The 18,047-nt window shown below is 35.8% G+C and overlaps 1 protein-coding gene across 5 annotated transcripts in view; it reads right to left on the reverse strand.

Annotated features, from left to right (window-relative positions):
- The window catches only part of ECHDC1 (ethylmalonyl-CoA decarboxylase 1), a 56,902-nt gene that overhangs the window by 32,472 nt on the left and 6,383 nt on the right, over positions 1–18,047 (reverse strand). For all 5 annotated transcript variants that reach the window (XM_043592279.1, XM_043592278.1, XM_043592280.1 and 2 more), the window contains 4 exons: positions 15,830–16,051; positions 12,061–12,203; positions 9,540–9,592; positions 7,817–7,897 (listed from right to left, as the gene is read on the reverse strand). In XM_043592279.1, the coding sequence (XP_043448214.1) occupies positions 7,817–7,897; positions 9,540–9,592; positions 12,061–12,203; positions 15,830–16,051 (499 nt within the window). The remainder of the gene's footprint in view (positions 1–7,816; positions 7,898–9,539; positions 9,593–12,060; positions 12,204–15,829; positions 16,052–18,047) is intronic.

Raw genomic sequence — 18,047 nt, forward strand, 5'->3', positions numbered from 1 at the left:
TTATTTTTATTTATTTATATAAATATATAAATAAAACTTAGGGTAACTGTTGCCCCTACATGGAAATGAGGGGGCTGTAACTTAGAAGGGGCATGCAGGAGAGTTCAGGAGTGCTGACAATGTTCCCATTCTTGACCTATATCATGGTTACATAGTTTTCCATTTTATAATAAGTCATTAAACTCAATATTATGTTTTATATAAACAAACTCAAAATATGTGAAGGCCTTACCAAAATTACATCAGTAGTCAGAAGAAATATACAACACAGGTAATGATAAAGTGAACAGCATACCTGTAGAAATATATACTTCAAAAACAGGGGTTCTAAACCAAGGATCAATGGATGAGATTTTATGCAAAATTTCCTCAAAGATAGGGTTCCTGGCTTTCATTACATTCTCAAAAAACTAGAAGAACAATGTGCAATGTGTAAATATCATCTGGGTATGAATACAGATCCAGTTATTTTATAAGCAATTAAGTTCTGAAACTATTCAAATGACACAGAATAAAATATATCTAATGTAGGAGAATTTCTGGTTAAAGAAACAATTTTCTTCATTCATGAAGTTAAAAATTCAGATGTGCTTAAACGCATAATAATTTGTGAAGTTATGATACGTAGAAGCAAAATGCATGACAACAATAGCGTGAGGACAGGAGAAGGAAATAGGAGTATATTAGTATTCTAGTATTTGATGTAAGGTAGCATAATACTATTTCAAAATGCATCATATTAACTCTAAGCCAACCAGTAAAAAAAATGTATATATGTATGCATATGTATTTGTGTGCATATACAAAAAAAGAGAAAATATTTTTCAGTATTTTAGAAATATATATATTCCTATATATGACAGACACTACAATTCAAGAAATTCATGTCTTGGTTTTCTGTTTCATTTTTCTAATAATATATTTTACTAGGTATTTATATTTATATATATTTGTATAGGTATATGTTTATATATAGGCATATCTTATTTTATTATGTTTTAACTGCACCTTGCAGATACTGTGACCTTTACAATTTGAAGCTTTATAGCAAACTTGCCATCCAGCAAGTCTATCAGCTCTGTTTTTCCAACAGCTTTGCTGACTTTACATCTCTGTGTTGCATTCTGGTAATTCTTGCAGTATTTCAACTTTTTATTCATTACTGTATTTGTTATGGTAATCTGTGATCAGTGATTTATGTTGCTACTGTAATTATTTTGGGGTGCCACGAATCATGCCCATATAAGACCGCAAACTAATCGATAAATACTATGTGATCTGACTACCCACGGGCCATTCCCCCAACTCTCTCCATCTCTTTGGGCCTCCCCATTCCCAGAGAGACAATTGCTAATTAATAATCCTGCAATGGCCTCTAAGTGTTCAAGTGAAAAGAAAGAGTCTCATGTCTTTCATTTTATATCAAAAGTTAGAATGCTTAGTAAGAAAGGCATATCAAAATCTGAGATAAGATGACAGCCTTTTACAGCAGTTAGCCAAGTTATGAATGCAAAGGAAAAGTTCTGCAAGGAAATTAAAAGTGCTACTTACTGAAAACACAAAGATAAGAAAGAAAAACAGCCTTATTGTTGATATAGACAAAGGGTTTTTTTTTTTTTAATTTTTAATTTTATTTGAGAGTGAGCCCAAGCAGGGGAGAGGGGCAGAAGGTGAGGGGACAGAGGGAGAGAGAGGCAGAGAGGCAAAGAGAGAGAGAGAGAGAGAGAGAGGAAAGAGAGAGAGAGAGAGAGGAAAGAGAGAGGAAAGAGAGAAAGGAAAGAGAGAGAGAGAGAGAGAGAGAGAGAGAGAGAATCTCAAGCAGGCTCCACACTCAGCACAGAGCCTGACACAGGGCTCAATCCCACAACCCTGGGATCATGACCTGAGCTGACATCAAGAGTCCAACGCTCAACCAACTGAGCGACCCAGGCACCCCAAGATAGATAAAGCTTTAGTAGTCAAGATAAAGATCAAACCAAACACAACACTCCCTTAATCCAAAGCCTAACCCAGAGCAAGGCCCTAACTCTCTTCAATTCTAAGAGGTTTGACAGAAGGGAGAAAGCTACAGAGGAAAAGTCTGAAACTAGCAGCAATTGGTTCATGAGGTTTAAGGAAAAGCCATCTCCATAGCATACAAATGTAAGATGAAACATCAAGAGCTGATGTAAAAACTGAAGCAAGTTAGAAGATCTAGCTAAGATAATTAATGGAGGTGGCTACATTAAAACAATTTTCAATGTAGACGAAACAGCCTTTTACTGGAAGAAGATGCCATATAGGGCTTTCGAACCTAAAGAGCTTCAGAACTTCAAAGCTTCGAAGGACAGGCTGAGTCACTTGTTAGGGGTTAATGGAGCTGGTGACTCTAATCTGAAGCCAATGCTCATTTACCACACCAAAAATCCTAGGGCCCTTAAGAATTATGCTAAATCTACTCTGCCTGTGCTCTATGAATGGAGTAACAAAGCTTGGCTGATGGCACATCTATTTACACCACAGTTTAATGAATATTTTAAAACCCACTGTTGAGACCTACTTCTCAGGAAAGAAGATCCCTCTCAAAACATTACTGCTCATTGACAAATACAGCCGGTCATCCAAGAACTCTGATGGAAACTATGGGATTAATGATTTCATGCCTACTAACACAACATCAATTCTGCAGCCTATGGATCAAGAAGTCATTTTGACTTTCAAGTCTTATTATTTAAGAAATACATTTCATACATAAATCTAATGCTGCCATAGACAGTGATTCTTCTGATAGAGCATGGCAGAGTAAATTGAAAACCCGGAAAGCATTCACCATTCTACATGCCATAAAGAACATTAATGATTCATGGGAAGAGGTCAAAATGCCAACATTAACAGGCTTTTGGAAGACATTAATTCCAAACTTCATGGATGACTTCAGTGGACGAAGTCACTGCAGATGTGGCGCAAACAGCAAGAAGACTAGAATTAGAAGTGAAGCCTAAAGATGAATTGCTGCAACTCATGATAAAAAAAACTTGAACAGATGAGGAGCTGATTCTTACAGATGAGCAGAGAAAGTGGTTTCTTGAGATTGAACCTATTCCTGGTGAAGATGCTTTGAAGACTGCTGAAATGGTATAGTGATTATTAGAGATAAAATAGGAATATAAAAAATAATCTAGAATGAGGCAGAAAAGTAAGAAAGACGGGACAAACAGAAAACAAACACCAAGATGATAGATTTAAACCCAATTATATCAATAACAATGAATATATATGGTGTAAACACTCCAATTAAAAGAGATTGTCAGACTGGATAAAAAAAAAAAAAAAAACAACACTCAAATATATAATGTCTACTAACTACATATAGCATAGGTTAAAACGAAAGGAAACTGGGGGGTACGCCTGGGTGGCTCAGTGGGTTAAATGTCTTGAATTCTGCTCAGGTCATGATCTCACAGTCCATGAGATTGAGTCCTGTGTCAGGCTCTGTGTTGACAGCTCAGAGCCTAGAGCCTGCTTCAAATTGTGTTTCCCTTTCTTTCTGCCCCTCCCCTACTTGTGTGCACACTCTCTCTCTTAAAAATAAACATAAAAGGGGCGCCTGGGTGGCGCAGTCGGTTAAGCGTCCGACTTCAGCCAGGTCACGATCTCGCGGTCCCTGAGTTCGAGCCCCACGTCGGGCTCTGGGCTGATGGCTCAGAGCCTGGAGCCTGTTTCCGATTCTGTGTCTCCCTCTCTCTCTGCCCCTCCCCCGTTCATGCTCTGTCTCTCTCTGTCCCCCCCCCCAAAAAATAAATAAACGTTGAAAAAAAAAATTAAAAAAAAAAAAAACATAAAATAAATAAACAAATAAATACAATACAATACAATACAATACAATACAATACAATACAATACAGGAAAGCCTGGGTGGCTCAGTTGGTTAAGTATCAGACTCTTGGTTTCAGCTCAGGTTGTGATTTCACAGTTCATGGGTTTGAGTCCCACATCGGGCTCCACACTGGCAGTGCAAAGTCTGTTTTAAGATTCTGTCTCCCTCTCTCTCTACCCCCCCCACTTGTTCTCTATCTCTTTCTCTCAAAATAAATAAACATTTAAAAGTAAATGAACAGGGGCGCTTGGGTGGCTCAGTCAGTTAAGCATCCAACTTCGACTCAGGTCATGATCTCACGGTATGTGAGTTCGAGCCCCGCATTGGGCTCTGTACTAAGCCTGGAGGCTGCTTCGGATTCTATGTCTCCCTCTCTCTCTGCCCTTCCCCCACTCATGCTCTGTCTGTCTCTCAAAAATAAATAAATGCTAATAAATAAATAAATAGATAGATAAAATGAAACGACAGAAAAAGATATACCACAGAAATGTTAATCATAAGAAAGCTGGGATGACTATATTTACATCAAACAAAATAGATGCCTGATTAGATCCTGGACTTGAAAAAAGACATTAGTACGACAATTGAAAAACTTCGAATGAGGCCTATAGATGAGTTAAAAGTTTTGTAACAATATCAATTTCCTGGTTTAATAATTGTACTGTGGTTATGTATGATATTAACATCTGGAAAAACTGAGTCAAAGTTATATAGGAATTATCTATGTAAATTTTGCAACTTTTACATAAGTCTGTAATTATTACAAACTGAGAGTTAAAAATATTTTAAAAATTAAAAATCTCAGCTCTTTGAAAAACACTAATAACAAAATAAAAAGGCTGAAAGAATATTCACAATACATCTATTTGACAAAAATATGCTATATATTTGACTTATATAGACTTTTACCTATAATATATAGTAATAATAATACATAATATGCATAGAAAGCCATACTACTGAGCAACAAAATGAATAAACCACCAATAATATGGAATAACACAGGTGAATCTTGAAAACAAACTGTAGTGGGCGCCTGAGTGGCTCAGTTGGTTAAGTGTCAGACTCTTGGTTTTGGCTCAGTTCATGATCTCACGGTTTTGTGAGTTCAGGCTCCGTGTCGGGCTCTGCACTGGTAGCATGGAGCTTGCTTGGGATTCTCTGTCTCTCCTTCTCTCTCTGCCCCTCCCTGACTCATACTGTCTCTGTCTCTCTCAAAATAAATATATAAGCTTAAAAAAAAAAAAAAGAAAAGAAAACAAGCTGTAGTATATCCATGCAATATAAAGCTTTTCAACATTAAAAAGGAATGATGTAGGGGCGCCTGGGTGGCTCAGTCGGTTAAGCGTCCGACTTCGGCTCAGGTCATGATCTCGCGGTTTGTGAGTTCAAGCCCTGCGTCGGGCTCTGTGCTGATGGCTCAGAGCCTGGAGCCTGTTTCGGATTCTGTGCCTCCCTCTCTCTCTGACCCTCCCCCGTTCATGCTCTGTCTCTGTCTCAAAAATAAAAGTTAAAAAAAAAAAAATTAAAAAAAAAAGGAATGATGTAGTGATACATGATACATAACTGATAAATCTCACGATAATTATGCTGAATGAAGGAAGCCTGACACACACGCAAGCATACTAAATGAACCTATTTATATAAAATGCTAAAAATAAACCAAAAAAACAAATCTAATTTAGAGTAAAAAGGTGATCAGTGTTTGCCTTGGACTAAGGTGCTAACTTACTGGGAAATGGTACATGCAAACACGTGGGGATGGTAAAAATGTTCTATATCTGGATTGTAGAGATGGTTACACAGTATAGAATGGAAATTATGCCACAACAAAAGTGATTTAAAACTTCTTAAAATGAAGGCTAAAAAAGTCTTTGATTAAAAAATATACATCTTTAGGTATTTTTAATTATAGGTTTTTTTCTTTTTGATGAGTATCTTTTATATTACCATGACTATTTTCATAGCATTTTAGTACAGTAGATAGATTATAAGATTTAGCTTATATACTTTAAGAATCTGAACTTTGAAAAAAAAATAAATAATTAAAAATATATTTTTTTTATTTTTTTAAAAAATCTGAACTTTAGGGGCACCTAGATGGCTCAGTCAGTTATGTTTCCAACTTCAGCTCAGGTCACGATCTCGTGCCCTGCGTCGGGCTCTGTGCTGACAGCTCAGAGCCTGGAGCCTGCTTCAGATTGTGTGTCTCCCTCAGTTCTGCCCATCCCCTGCTCACACTCTGTTTCTCTCACTCTCTCAAAAATAAATAAACATTTAAAAAAACTTAAAAAAAAAAAAAGGAATCTGAACTATGAAAACATGAAAATTTGTGATTCAAAGAAACAGAACTGAAATAGAACAAAAGATCTGAATTAGTCACCTCAACTATTTTTCCTCTAGTCTACCACACCACGTGCCAGGGGACAATGCTTTTTCTTTAGTATCTGAAAGGGAAGTAAAAATTTTAAACAATGAAAGTCTCCTCTTAGTGTATGCTCCAACATTTTCCTTCCAGCATCAAGTGTATAATGAATAAGAAAAAAGGCGTAAGGCCAGGATTAGCCTTACGGCTGAAAAGCATCCCTAGTGAAAAGAGAATTAGTAAGTTTAAAACTATGCCAAAATATTCCTACACTGGCATTTCTGTAAAAGTATAAGAGTAGTAAGATAATCTTATCTATAATCTAATCAATATCATGTGTACATCAATGTGTACCTAGGTTAAGTTTATGCTAAACATCTACATATTAAATCATTTATAGATATTTAGCAGAGATTATTTGTATTTTATAAAGAAACTGAGACTTAGACAAACTAGTTATTTATTTAAAGTCAAATACAGTTGAACCTTGAACAATGTGAGGGTTAGGAGCATTTACTCCCCATGCAGTCAAAAATCTGTGTAGAACTTTAACTCCCCCAAAACTTAACTACTAATAGCCTACTGTTGACCAAAAGCCTTATCAATAACATAAGCAGTCAACTGACATATACTTTGAATGTTATATGTATGATATACTGTATTGTTATAATAAAGTAGGCCAGAGAATAGAAAATGCTACTAAGAAAATCATAAGGAAGAGAAAATACATTTACAATACTGTTCTGTATTTATTGAAAAAAAACCCTGTATAAGTGGACCCGTGCATCAAACTCAGGTTATTCAAGGGTCAACTATAGAAAAAAGTGGGAAACTGGGATTGAACCTAAGTCTATCTGACTCCAGTGCTTGGGCTCTTTACTGTTTTGCCATTTTATCCCCACTTATGCTTGCTATATAAGCTATATATACTGCCTTCCATATTTGTACAGATCAAAGAACACTATAATGGTTCTCCTTATAGCTCAGCTAGCAGGTCTTAGGAATAGTAACTAAGAACATAGTTTCAAGCACAAGTAAAGCATTAGATTCTACAGAACATCATTCCTATAAAATATAGCTATCCGATATTAAAAAAGAATTCTGGAAACTGAGGGCTATTGGTCCCAAATAATTTTCTCTAATTTCATTCCCTAACCAGTCCAAAAGTTCCACAAAGTTACTACACATCACCAAAAGGAGAACCTCCCTCTACTGGTAAGAGGATTATTGGAAAAAGCAGTGTCTCTTTCTCCATTCTGTTTTCTCTTTTTTAGTGTTTTATTTTTCTCTGTATAATTCTTTTGAATCTTAAAGTTTCATACATTTCATTGACTTCCTTCCCTAGGAATTTTGCTAACATGGATTTCATTTGCTCAAAATCATTTGTTAACTTTTTGAAATGTATAGTAATAAAGTAATGATAGAGTTATTATACTAGATTGACTAAAATTATCTACTTTAATAATAGACAAAAGAAAATATTCACTAACTGATCATCTTGTTTAAGAATATATACAATATTTATATTCAAGCAAAATATAAATTTGAACATGTTGATTATATTTGTGGAGCGAGTAAAGCAATTTTCACCTTACCTGAAATCACATGCTGTAGTAAATTCTGCTCCTCCACCCAATGCCCAACCTTGAACCAGCGCAACACTTATTAAAGGGAGTCTGTTTATTGAAGGAAAAAGGAAAAATGGATGTTAATATTTTTCATTTCAATATTAATTTACAAATATTATTTTTGAAAAACTTGAACTACAGTAGAAACAAATTATTGAACTATGTTTGTAACACACCTCAAAGGATAGTGGAACCTTGAGCCTGTATATCATGACAAATAAAGCAGTCTAATTCTTAAGATATAATAATTCATACTAAATGCTATGTAAGTTTATCATACTACCTCCCTGAATCATTATATAGTTTAAGCTATTAACTATATTTTATACATATTACACATATATAATATGTAATATAAATAAAATTTATAAAGTATAATATATACTATACATGATATATATACTTTATATTTTTTGTACATTACTGTATTTTGTAACTATATATCATGACTTCCTTCCAAATGAATTTTTTAAATATAATATACAGTTTCTACAACTTCTCAGCAGCTGGCAATCAGGAGTAATTCAATGGGACCTTATCTTACTGCATTTGTATTGATGTCAAGTTTTAGATGGCAAAATTTAAGGCTATATCCAAAGGGAGGAAATGTGGTAGAGAAGACTGAGCTCCAAAACTGTATTATAAAGATTCTTAACAAAAGTCTTTTTATTACTCAGTGAAAAGATTAATATCTAATCCTATGGAAAGGAATGGGTCTGTGGTAAAAAGAAATCTCTTCACCTTTTCTCTTTGCAAAGAACCACTCCTGGAGGAATATATATTACAACATAAATCTAAAATGCCTTGAAAGAAAAAAAAAATTTAAAAAAAATAAATAAATAAAATGCCTTGAAAGTATGGAATATTCTGTAGGTTCTAACCAAAACACAAATCTGCAGGCCTAAAGTAATGGGAAATTTATTAACAGATTATGTTTCTAAATACAAAGCATTAAAAACACTTTTAAGATTTCTCTAAGAAAAATTCAAATCATAGCGAAGGGAAGGTGAAGTGGTACAAAAACTATGAAAAAACCAAATATAGACTGATGCCCCACCAGTAAATATGTTAAATAACATGAATTTCCTTATTTTTTATAATTTTTAAATTAGTTACCATTTGGAATACAGAAGTAGAAAGCTAATTAGCCAAAACGTCATAGTTTGTAACCCCAAATGCATAGTGATAAGCCAAGAAGAATTTTCTGCCTTTTCTTCTTCATCTAGATGCAAAGTGAATCCATTTTCCTCAGGAATCGCTAAAAGCCATCACCAATCCATAGGGCTTTTCCTCTCTCTTCTGGATATACACCACTTCACCATACGTTCTACTAATTTTGAATATGAGGTAATCTTTATGTGTCATCTCCTGAACAGTGTCCTTATTCTGCTCCAATATCAGTATTTAACTTTCCCATGGCTATGCCTAAATATAGCTAGTAATATAAGCTCCTCAGGAAAAGTGCTATGTCTTAAATTCTTTTTATCTCTCCCTTCTCTTATCTTTTAAGTAACTGTGCATACTTCACCAACATTTAATTAAATGGCTCTCCTTGATGGCACAAATAAATAGTTCATCATTAAAATAAATATAATTTAAAAATCAAGTATTTTTTAACTGGTGCAAAACAGAACAAATAAGAGCTATTTTTGTTTTTCTTTTTTAGAAATCATAAAGAAAGATACGTTACCTCATAAATCTTGTTAAGGTGTTCTGCATGAACATACATAAGGTCATTCCATCCTTTAAATAAGAATAAGCATAAACACATTATAATGCAAATGTATTATATATGAAATACTTAGCAACAAAGCCAAAAATATACCCAACTTTTTTTTTTATGAGGTTTTCATTTAAAATTCTTTGATGCTGTTAGAAATGCAAATGATGTAGTATTTGATTTTGTTGACTTTCTAGGGCTCCTTGAGCTCTGCATGAGATATTAGCAAAGACTTGAACATGAGAGTCATATTACATACCCCAGAAGAGTGTGAAGTTCTACTCAAGGTAATTTGGGGGAAAGAAGTATAAGATACACCACCTGTTATCCCAAATTCTGATCTCCTAAGAATATATAAAAAACAAATTTCTGGGGCGCCTGGGTGGCTCAGTCGGTTGAGCGTCCAACTTCAGCTCAGGTCACGATCTCGCGTCAGGCTCTGGGCTGATGGCTCAGAGCCTGGAGCCTGCTTCCGATTCTGTGTCTCCCTCTCTCTCTGCCCCTCCCCCATTCATGCTCTGTCTCTCTCTGTCTCAAAAATAAATAAACATTAAAAAAAAATTAAAAAAAAATTTCTTAAAAGTACAGTTGACCCTTGAACAACACAGGTTTGAATGGCATGGGTCCACTTATATGTGGATTTTTTATAGTCCAGTACTGTAAATATGTATTCTCTTATGATTTTATTTTTTTTACCCTAGAGAGAGACAGCATGCCCAAGCAGGGTGAGGTGGAAGGGGCAAAGGGAGAGAGAGACAGAATCTCTAGCACAATCCACATTCAATTCAAGCAGGCTCCACACTCAGCACGGAGCCCAACACAGGGCTCAATCTCACAACCCTAGGATCGTGACCTGAGTCAAAAGCTAAAGTCGGATGCTCAACCAATTGAGCCACCACCCAGGTGCCCCATTATGATTTTCCTAATAACGCTTTTTTTCTGTAACTTACTTTATTGTAAGAATACAGTATATAATAACTATAACATAGAAAACATGTTAATCTACTGTTTGTTATTGGTAAAGCTTCCCATTCAACAATAAGCTATTAGAAGTTAAGTTATTGGAGTCAAATTATATGCAGATTATCAACTGCACAGAGGTTGATGGCCCTTACCTCTCAAAAGACTCCCCTCAAAAGTTTCTAATAGTCTTCTATTTGTGAAATGGCTTTTTCCTTATCCTTATGTTCCTGTCTCCATTAACACATGGTAGCTTGCTTTGACCAAATTCTGTATTTTGAAATCCTTTTAGTTTCTAGCAATATTTCCCACTCCTGATTCTCTTCCTATTTCTTTGATTTTTCCTTTTCAGTTTTCTTTTCTCATTCAGCTAATCCAGTAAATGCATGTATTTCCCAACATCAAATCCATGATTCTCTTTCTCTTCTTTATCTAATATTTCTTCCTTGAAAGTTTCATTTATCCCCAATGCTTCAGCTAAAATAAGATTTAGAAAGATTGAGTGATTTTTCTAATCACTTACCCAGAAAGTGTTGAAACCAGGATTCAAATCCAAGTCTTATAAAAATTACCAAAAGAGAGCTCTTTCCTCACATTTTTATGCAAATACAGATCATATACTATACAGAGCAGTATGAGTTGTAGAACACCATTAAAACATCATTACAGGGACGCCTGGGTGGCTCGGTGGGTTAAGCGTCCGACTTCAGCTCAGGTCGATCTCACGGTCCGTGAGTTCAAGCCCCGCATCAGGCTCCGGGCTAAGGTCCGTGAGTTCAAGCCCCGCATCAGGCTCCGGGCTAATGGCTCAGAGCCCGGAGCCTGCTTCCAGTTCTGTGTCTCCCTCTCTCTCTGCCCCTCCCCCGTTCATGCTCTGTCTCTCTCTGCCTCAAAAATAAATTAAACTTTAAAATAAAAAATAATAAATAAATAAATAAATAAATAAATAAATAAAAATAAAACATCATTACCTATATACAGCCCAAACCTATAATTAAATGGCAATGATTAAATTTTTCCTTTTCCTTCCTCTCCCCCCACACCTTTTTTTTTTTTAACCTAGGAGATATGGGTGGAAGTTCCTAGGTTCCTTGAAAGATAATGGAAGATGATTAGGATTCCTTTTCTATCAGCGCAGTTCAAAAGCAAATGTTTTAATCATTACCATTTGTTGAAGCCTACTACATGCCAAAGCATTGCTGGGTACTTTATATATGTACCTCATATAAAATTCCTCATCATGAGATGCTAAGGGTCTTCCACTTAAAAGAATTCAAATTCTGCTGGTTTTAATGGGCTTTAGTGATTGCTAATCTTCTTGCCCTTCCTTTTCTTCCCCTCCATTACTTTACAATATTGCAACCTAATCTATAAGAAGAAAACTAAAACCTCTGACCCTTGGAAGCCTCTTAATATTATCCTGATTATTATGATGATAGCTATCATAATAACCAATGTAAAACATCAATGTCTCAGTGATAAATATCTGACACGCATGTGGAATCTAGTGCACAATTCATAGAATACTTGCCTCTGGAGTCCCTAGTGCTTTCACAGCATTCAAATCAGATCCTGAGGAGAAAGTATTTTTTGCCCCACGGACAATGAGACCTTTCCCCTCTGTCCAACTTTCCAATTCAATCACTTTTTCCAGAAGTTGTAGAATCATAACTCCTGCCACAGAGAAGAAGACAAATCAAAGTACATAAGATACCAAAAAAACAGAAATAATTTAAAGCCATCAGGCATCAAACAGGACTCTTAGAGCCTACATTTGATAGATATTTACTAAATATCTATCAAATGCCTATTGTGTTGGTACCATGGGGTATACACAAAAGAGGTATACATGACAGCCCCTGCTTTCAAAGTTTACAATGTTAGTAATCTTTCTCTGTCTGAATTAAGAAATCACACAAATACATAGCTAGGTAGAAAATGAGAATATATCATACATGTCCTAGGAATAAGAAAATTAAATAAATAAGGGTATGGTGGTAAGAAAAAATTATTCCTTAGGTAAAAATCAAATATAGTCCTGGGGCGACTGGGTGGTTCAGTCGGTTGAGCCTCCGACTTCGGCTCAGGTCACTATCTCACGGTCTGTGAGTTCAAGCCCCGCGTTGGGCTCTGTGCTGACAGCTCGGAGCCTGGAGCCTGCTTCAGATTCTGTGTCTCCCTCTCTCTCTGGCCCTCCCCCATTCATGCTCTGTCTCTCTGTCTCAAAAATAAATAAACATTAAAAAAAAAATTTTTTTTTTAAATCAAATATAGTCCTGACTTCACAATAGTACACGTTGTCTTAGGCAACAAGCTCAACAAGCATTATTAAAATCAACAAGCTCATAACAAGAGTTATGCCTGTATTCCTAATTCAAATATAGTTCTGCCCAGAAGACTGAGATCTTACAATCTATTGGGTATATGGTATACAAAACAAAGTATAATATTCCTACTCTACTCACATGAGAACTATTATAATAGATGTTAGTTCAGGAAAGGAACAGTACATAGCATCTTGTTCCACAGCTGACAGACTATGCTCTGAGTAGCCCAAGGCATACTCTGAAAGTACTTCATAGGCTGCCAATAAGATGCCTACCAACCATCAATGCTATGATTTATAGATTACATTTTTACCTTGATATCATTCCGAAATTCTACTGGAGTTTCTTTATAATGAACAAATTTTAAATGGGAATAGGAAGGACTATAATTCTTTTTTTTTTTTTCAACGTTTTTTATATATTTTTTGGGACAGAGAGAGAGCATGAACGGGGGAGGGGCAGAGAGAGGGAGACACAGAATCGGAAACAGGCTCCAGGCTCTGAGCCATCAGCCCAGAGCCTGACACGGGGCTCGAACTCACGGACCGCGAGATCGTGACCTGGCTGAAGTCGGACGCTTAACCGACTGCGCCACCCAGGAGCCCCAGGACTATAATTCTTATCTGTGGTGGTCTTCCAAGTTCATAAAGTTCATAATGCTGTCAACATGATTAAGTTTACTCTTTGTAAGAAAATATTTTAGAAGTCAATATAAAGATCATAACAGAAGGTTAAAACTGGCAAAGACTCTCTGTATCACAAGGTTCCAAAACTTACTATACAGGCCCCATTAAACTATGTATACTATTCTGGAACATAAACCCCAGGATATCAAGAACTATTATTTTCTTTGCCATTTTCTAAAGTAACCAGTAAGGAAGTAGTTCCACAATAAATGTTAATGTTATTGATTCACAAGTAGATTCCACATGTATAGAAAGTTAGAATCCTTTCCAACTGCTAATTATGACCTAACTAAAATAGTAGCCCTTCCCAAGGGTGTTCTAGGTGTTTTATAAATATAGTTCTTGCTCTCAAAATTTATACAGTCCAGTAGCATTTAACAAAAAAATAAAAATAAAAATAAGTAATTTAAAAAACACAGTCATTTAGCACAAGAATAAATCTATATAGATAAATATGGACCTTCAATCATCCCTAATATTTAAGCTTCTAAAAAAATGGCCTTAAGTATGAGACATCTATGCCAGTAGTTAATCTTGAACTCATCTTTTTCTACTCTGGTAAACTAAGCATTAAGTGTTAGAAGAAACCTTAAAGAGTAGCTGGTTGGGTAATTTTCAAACCAGAGCCTTGAGGTTTGAAAATTGTGTGGTGTGGGACTCACTCAACTTCTCCCAGACCAAGTCAACCAAACACCATTACCCAAGTCAAAGCATCTCTGCTTGTATTCATTTTAAACATCAGCCATCAAATCAGTATTTGTTTCCATTTGAATAAAAATCTTTACTAATATAAATTATTTGTACCTATTCAGTAGTAAATTAGACTATTAATCTAGTCTAATTTTCTAGAGCAGTCTTTTCTAATTTTATTTTTCCTAGGTTAATATTAAAATTGGCTTTCATTCTCTGAACCAATTGAGGGTATGGAGTTGCATGGTCCAATAAAGTAGCCACCATCCATATCTAGCTACTGAGCACTTGAAATGTGGCTTGTCTAAACTGAGATGTGCGTTTATGTGTAAAGTACACACCACATTCAAAAAGTTGGTATAAAAAAAGGGAAAACAACATATAAATAATTTCTCATGAGTCACATGTTGAACTATTAATATACTGGGATAATAAAGTACTTTATTAAAACTAATTTCACCTGTTTCCTTTTACTTTTTAAAAATATGGCTACCGTGGGGCGCCTGGGTGGCTCAGTCGGTTAAGCGTCCAACTTCGGCTCAGGTCATGATCTCACGTTCCGTGAGTTCAAGCCCCGCGTTGGGCTCTGTGCTGACAGCTCAGAGCCCAGAGCCTGTTTCAGATTCTGTGTCTCCCTCTCTCTGACCCTCCCCCGTTCATGCTCTGTCTCTCTCTGTCTCAAAAATAAATAAACGTTAAAAAAAATTTAAAAATAAATAAATAAATAAAAATATGGCTACCAGAAAATTTAAATTTACATATGTGGTTCACATCTGTGTATACTTCTACTGGATAGCACTAAGAAAGAGAGAGACATCTCTGAATTATGACAAGAGAAAAGAAAAGTTATCTTGCGTTTTAAAGACCCACCATGACTAACTTACAAAGTTTACAGTCTACTAAATTAGGTCTCAAGGTATGAAAATTTATAGAGGTATTTTTAAGCTCAGTATTTCAAATACTACAGAATATAATTTACCATCCATGACGGGCATAACAGGCAAATTGCCGAAGTCACCTTGACTGGGCAGTCAGCAAGGTTATTTATTAGCTCTTGTACAACATCATTAACAACCAACAAGGTACACAAGGTACATCACTGACAGACAGAAATTGCCAAAATCATCTTGAAGCAGGGAGAAATGCTAGAGAGTCAGCAGTGTTACTCAGCTCTTGCATAACATCACAATAGCATAGTTCAAATTTGAGCTTTGGCACAAAATTACAAATTACCACATGTCCTGGACTTTCAGGTCCCTTAAACAGGAAATTCTTACATGCCCAAGAATGCTGCTTGGCAAACAGAAGGTATTTACCAGTATCTAAGAGTCAGGAAATGCTGCAATACATTGGCAAGTGCAAGATTAATTTCCAAGTTTCCTTTTTATCAACATCGGTATTCATGGATTTTTTTAAAAGATTAAAATATTCACAATTAATAAAAAATGTTCCTGGTTCAAGTGATGGTTTGGGTTTTCAGTGTGAGTGTATGTGTTCCAAGAGTACCACAACATTCAAGAATTGTCACTAGAGATAAAAATATGTGATAGCAGCTTAGATTTAGTGTCATTCTTTAGCAAAAGAAAGATCTCTATACCTGAGAAGGCATTCATTTTACTTGGATTGTTCAGGGTAAGAATGCCAATACCACTATCTTCCTTCTGAAGGTCAACGGATCCACCAGGAAACTGCTCAAGTTTTTTTTTTACTTCTTCTTCATGGAAGCCATGGGATGTATTATAAAGTGACAATCCCGTTTGATGTAGTAATTTTGTCCTCACAGATAAAGATGATGTCTTCAAAAGACTTCTTGCCATTTCTGGAAAACAGAAAGAAGTACGCAGTGGTCCAGATGAACACTTTTCCAATATTGTATGTTAATAGGTTTTAGTGATAGACCTTTCTGTTTAATTGGGAGTACTTTCCCACTCGTAAAAGCACTCTGAGGAGATGGTCGGTATGGAAATCCTTCTGTTTTGCCTCCTCAAACCAAATAATTCACAAAGTATATCATTTCAGTATATCACTGAGAGATGATGATATAGTTACAGTGCACTGACTGGGATCCAATACACTAGGAAGATTTAGAAAAATGTTGTTGTTCTGTGTTTACCACCATCTCCTGCTTCCTGGTAAGTCTTTCTCATGATAGTAGTTCTTCCTCCAACTCTTTGACTTTTGCAAAATCTAAGAATAAGTTGTCCAATGTCTCCTTGGAAACAGTCTCTATGCAGAAATGCTACAAGGGCAATCCCATTCTCTAACAGAAGTTTCATTCTTAGCATTATCCTTACGTTATGCAAAGCTTTCATAGGAAAAACTGAGGAAAATGGGGAAAGAAATAGGAATATGTGCATGGTTTCTTTGTTCCTCAGCATTCTGTCACTCTTCTCACTTTATATATACATCCTGGGCAATCTCACCTTAGCCCATAGGTTCTTTTGCCCTATGTAAGCATTTTTGTTGACCTAAAACATACATTCAGAACAGTAAACAAGTCATAGGATACAGCTCAAATCATAAATTTCATAAGGTAAAAACACTTAAGTCAATAATACCCAGACCAAGAAACAGAACATGAAACTCAGGTCTGTTGTGTCCTCTCTCAGTCACAACTCCAAACAAAGATAACAACTATCCTGACTTCTAATACCCTAGATTCGTTTTTCTATTTTTGAATTTTATATATATTCAATAGTATATATTATTTTGTGCCTTTTCAACTATGTTTGTGACATCCATTATTATGTGTATTTACAGTCTAAACAGTCCATTACTCTTTGTATTTTATATGAATACACCTCAATCTATCCATTCTAATGTATGCATTCTGTTGGCTCTATCTAAAAATGGAATTATTTGGTTGGGCTGCAGCTGACTTATACTGATTGCTAAACACTGCAATAAAATTATTGGGCAAATAGCCTGGGTAGCTCAGTCAGTTAAGCTTCCAACTTCGGCTCAGGTCATGATCTCGATCAGGTCATGATCTCGATCAGGTCATGATCTCGATCAGGTCATGATCTCACAGCTTGTAGGTAAGAGCCTCGCATTGGGCTCTGTGCTGACAGCTCAGAGCCTGGAGACTGCTTCCAATTCTGTGTCTCCCTCTCTCTCTCTGTCCCTCTCCCCTTCACGCTGTGTCTCCTTCTCTCAAAAGTAAATAAACATTAAAAAAAATTTTTTTTAAAGAAAAGAACACCGCAATCCAGGTATAAGTCTAGAGGCCAGTGGTACTTGTAGAAAAACCAAATTCCAGGTCACCTGGGTGGCTTAGTCGGTTAAGTGTCCAACTTTGGCTTAAGTCATGATCTTGTGGCTCATGAGTTCAAGACTGGCATCAGGCTGAGTGCTGACAGCTCAGAGCCTGGAGCCTGCTTCTGATTCTGTGTCTCCCTCTTTCTCTGCCCCTCCCCCACTCATGCTCTCTCTCTGCCTCAGAAATAAACATTAAAAAAAAAAAAAAAAGCCAAAATAACTTCCTGAAGCATGTGAAGGAAAATGATCAGAAAAAGAAGGAAGCCAAAGGGAAAGGTACTTGGGTTCAACTCAAGGGCTAGCCTGCTCCACCCAGAGAAGCACATTTGGTGAGAACCAATGAAAAGGAGCCTGAGCTGCTGGAACCTATTCTCTATGAATTTAGGGCTTGGTAAGTATAAAAGAAAAGAAAGAAAAAAAAAATCTCAATAATGCAAAAGAAAAAAAGTTGTGAGGCATTCTTTGCTTTTCTAAAGACAAGTTTTGACAAGATTAGCAATTAAGATATTTTAAACCAAGATAGTATTCTTTTCCAGATTTAAAGTAGATAAAAAATA

This window comes from Prionailurus bengalensis, chromosome B2 (assembly GCF_016509475.1).
Source record: "Prionailurus bengalensis isolate Pbe53 chromosome B2, Fcat_Pben_1.1_paternal_pri, whole genome shotgun sequence".
Taxonomy (NCBI): Eukaryota; Metazoa; Chordata; class Mammalia; order Carnivora; family Felidae; genus Prionailurus; species Prionailurus bengalensis.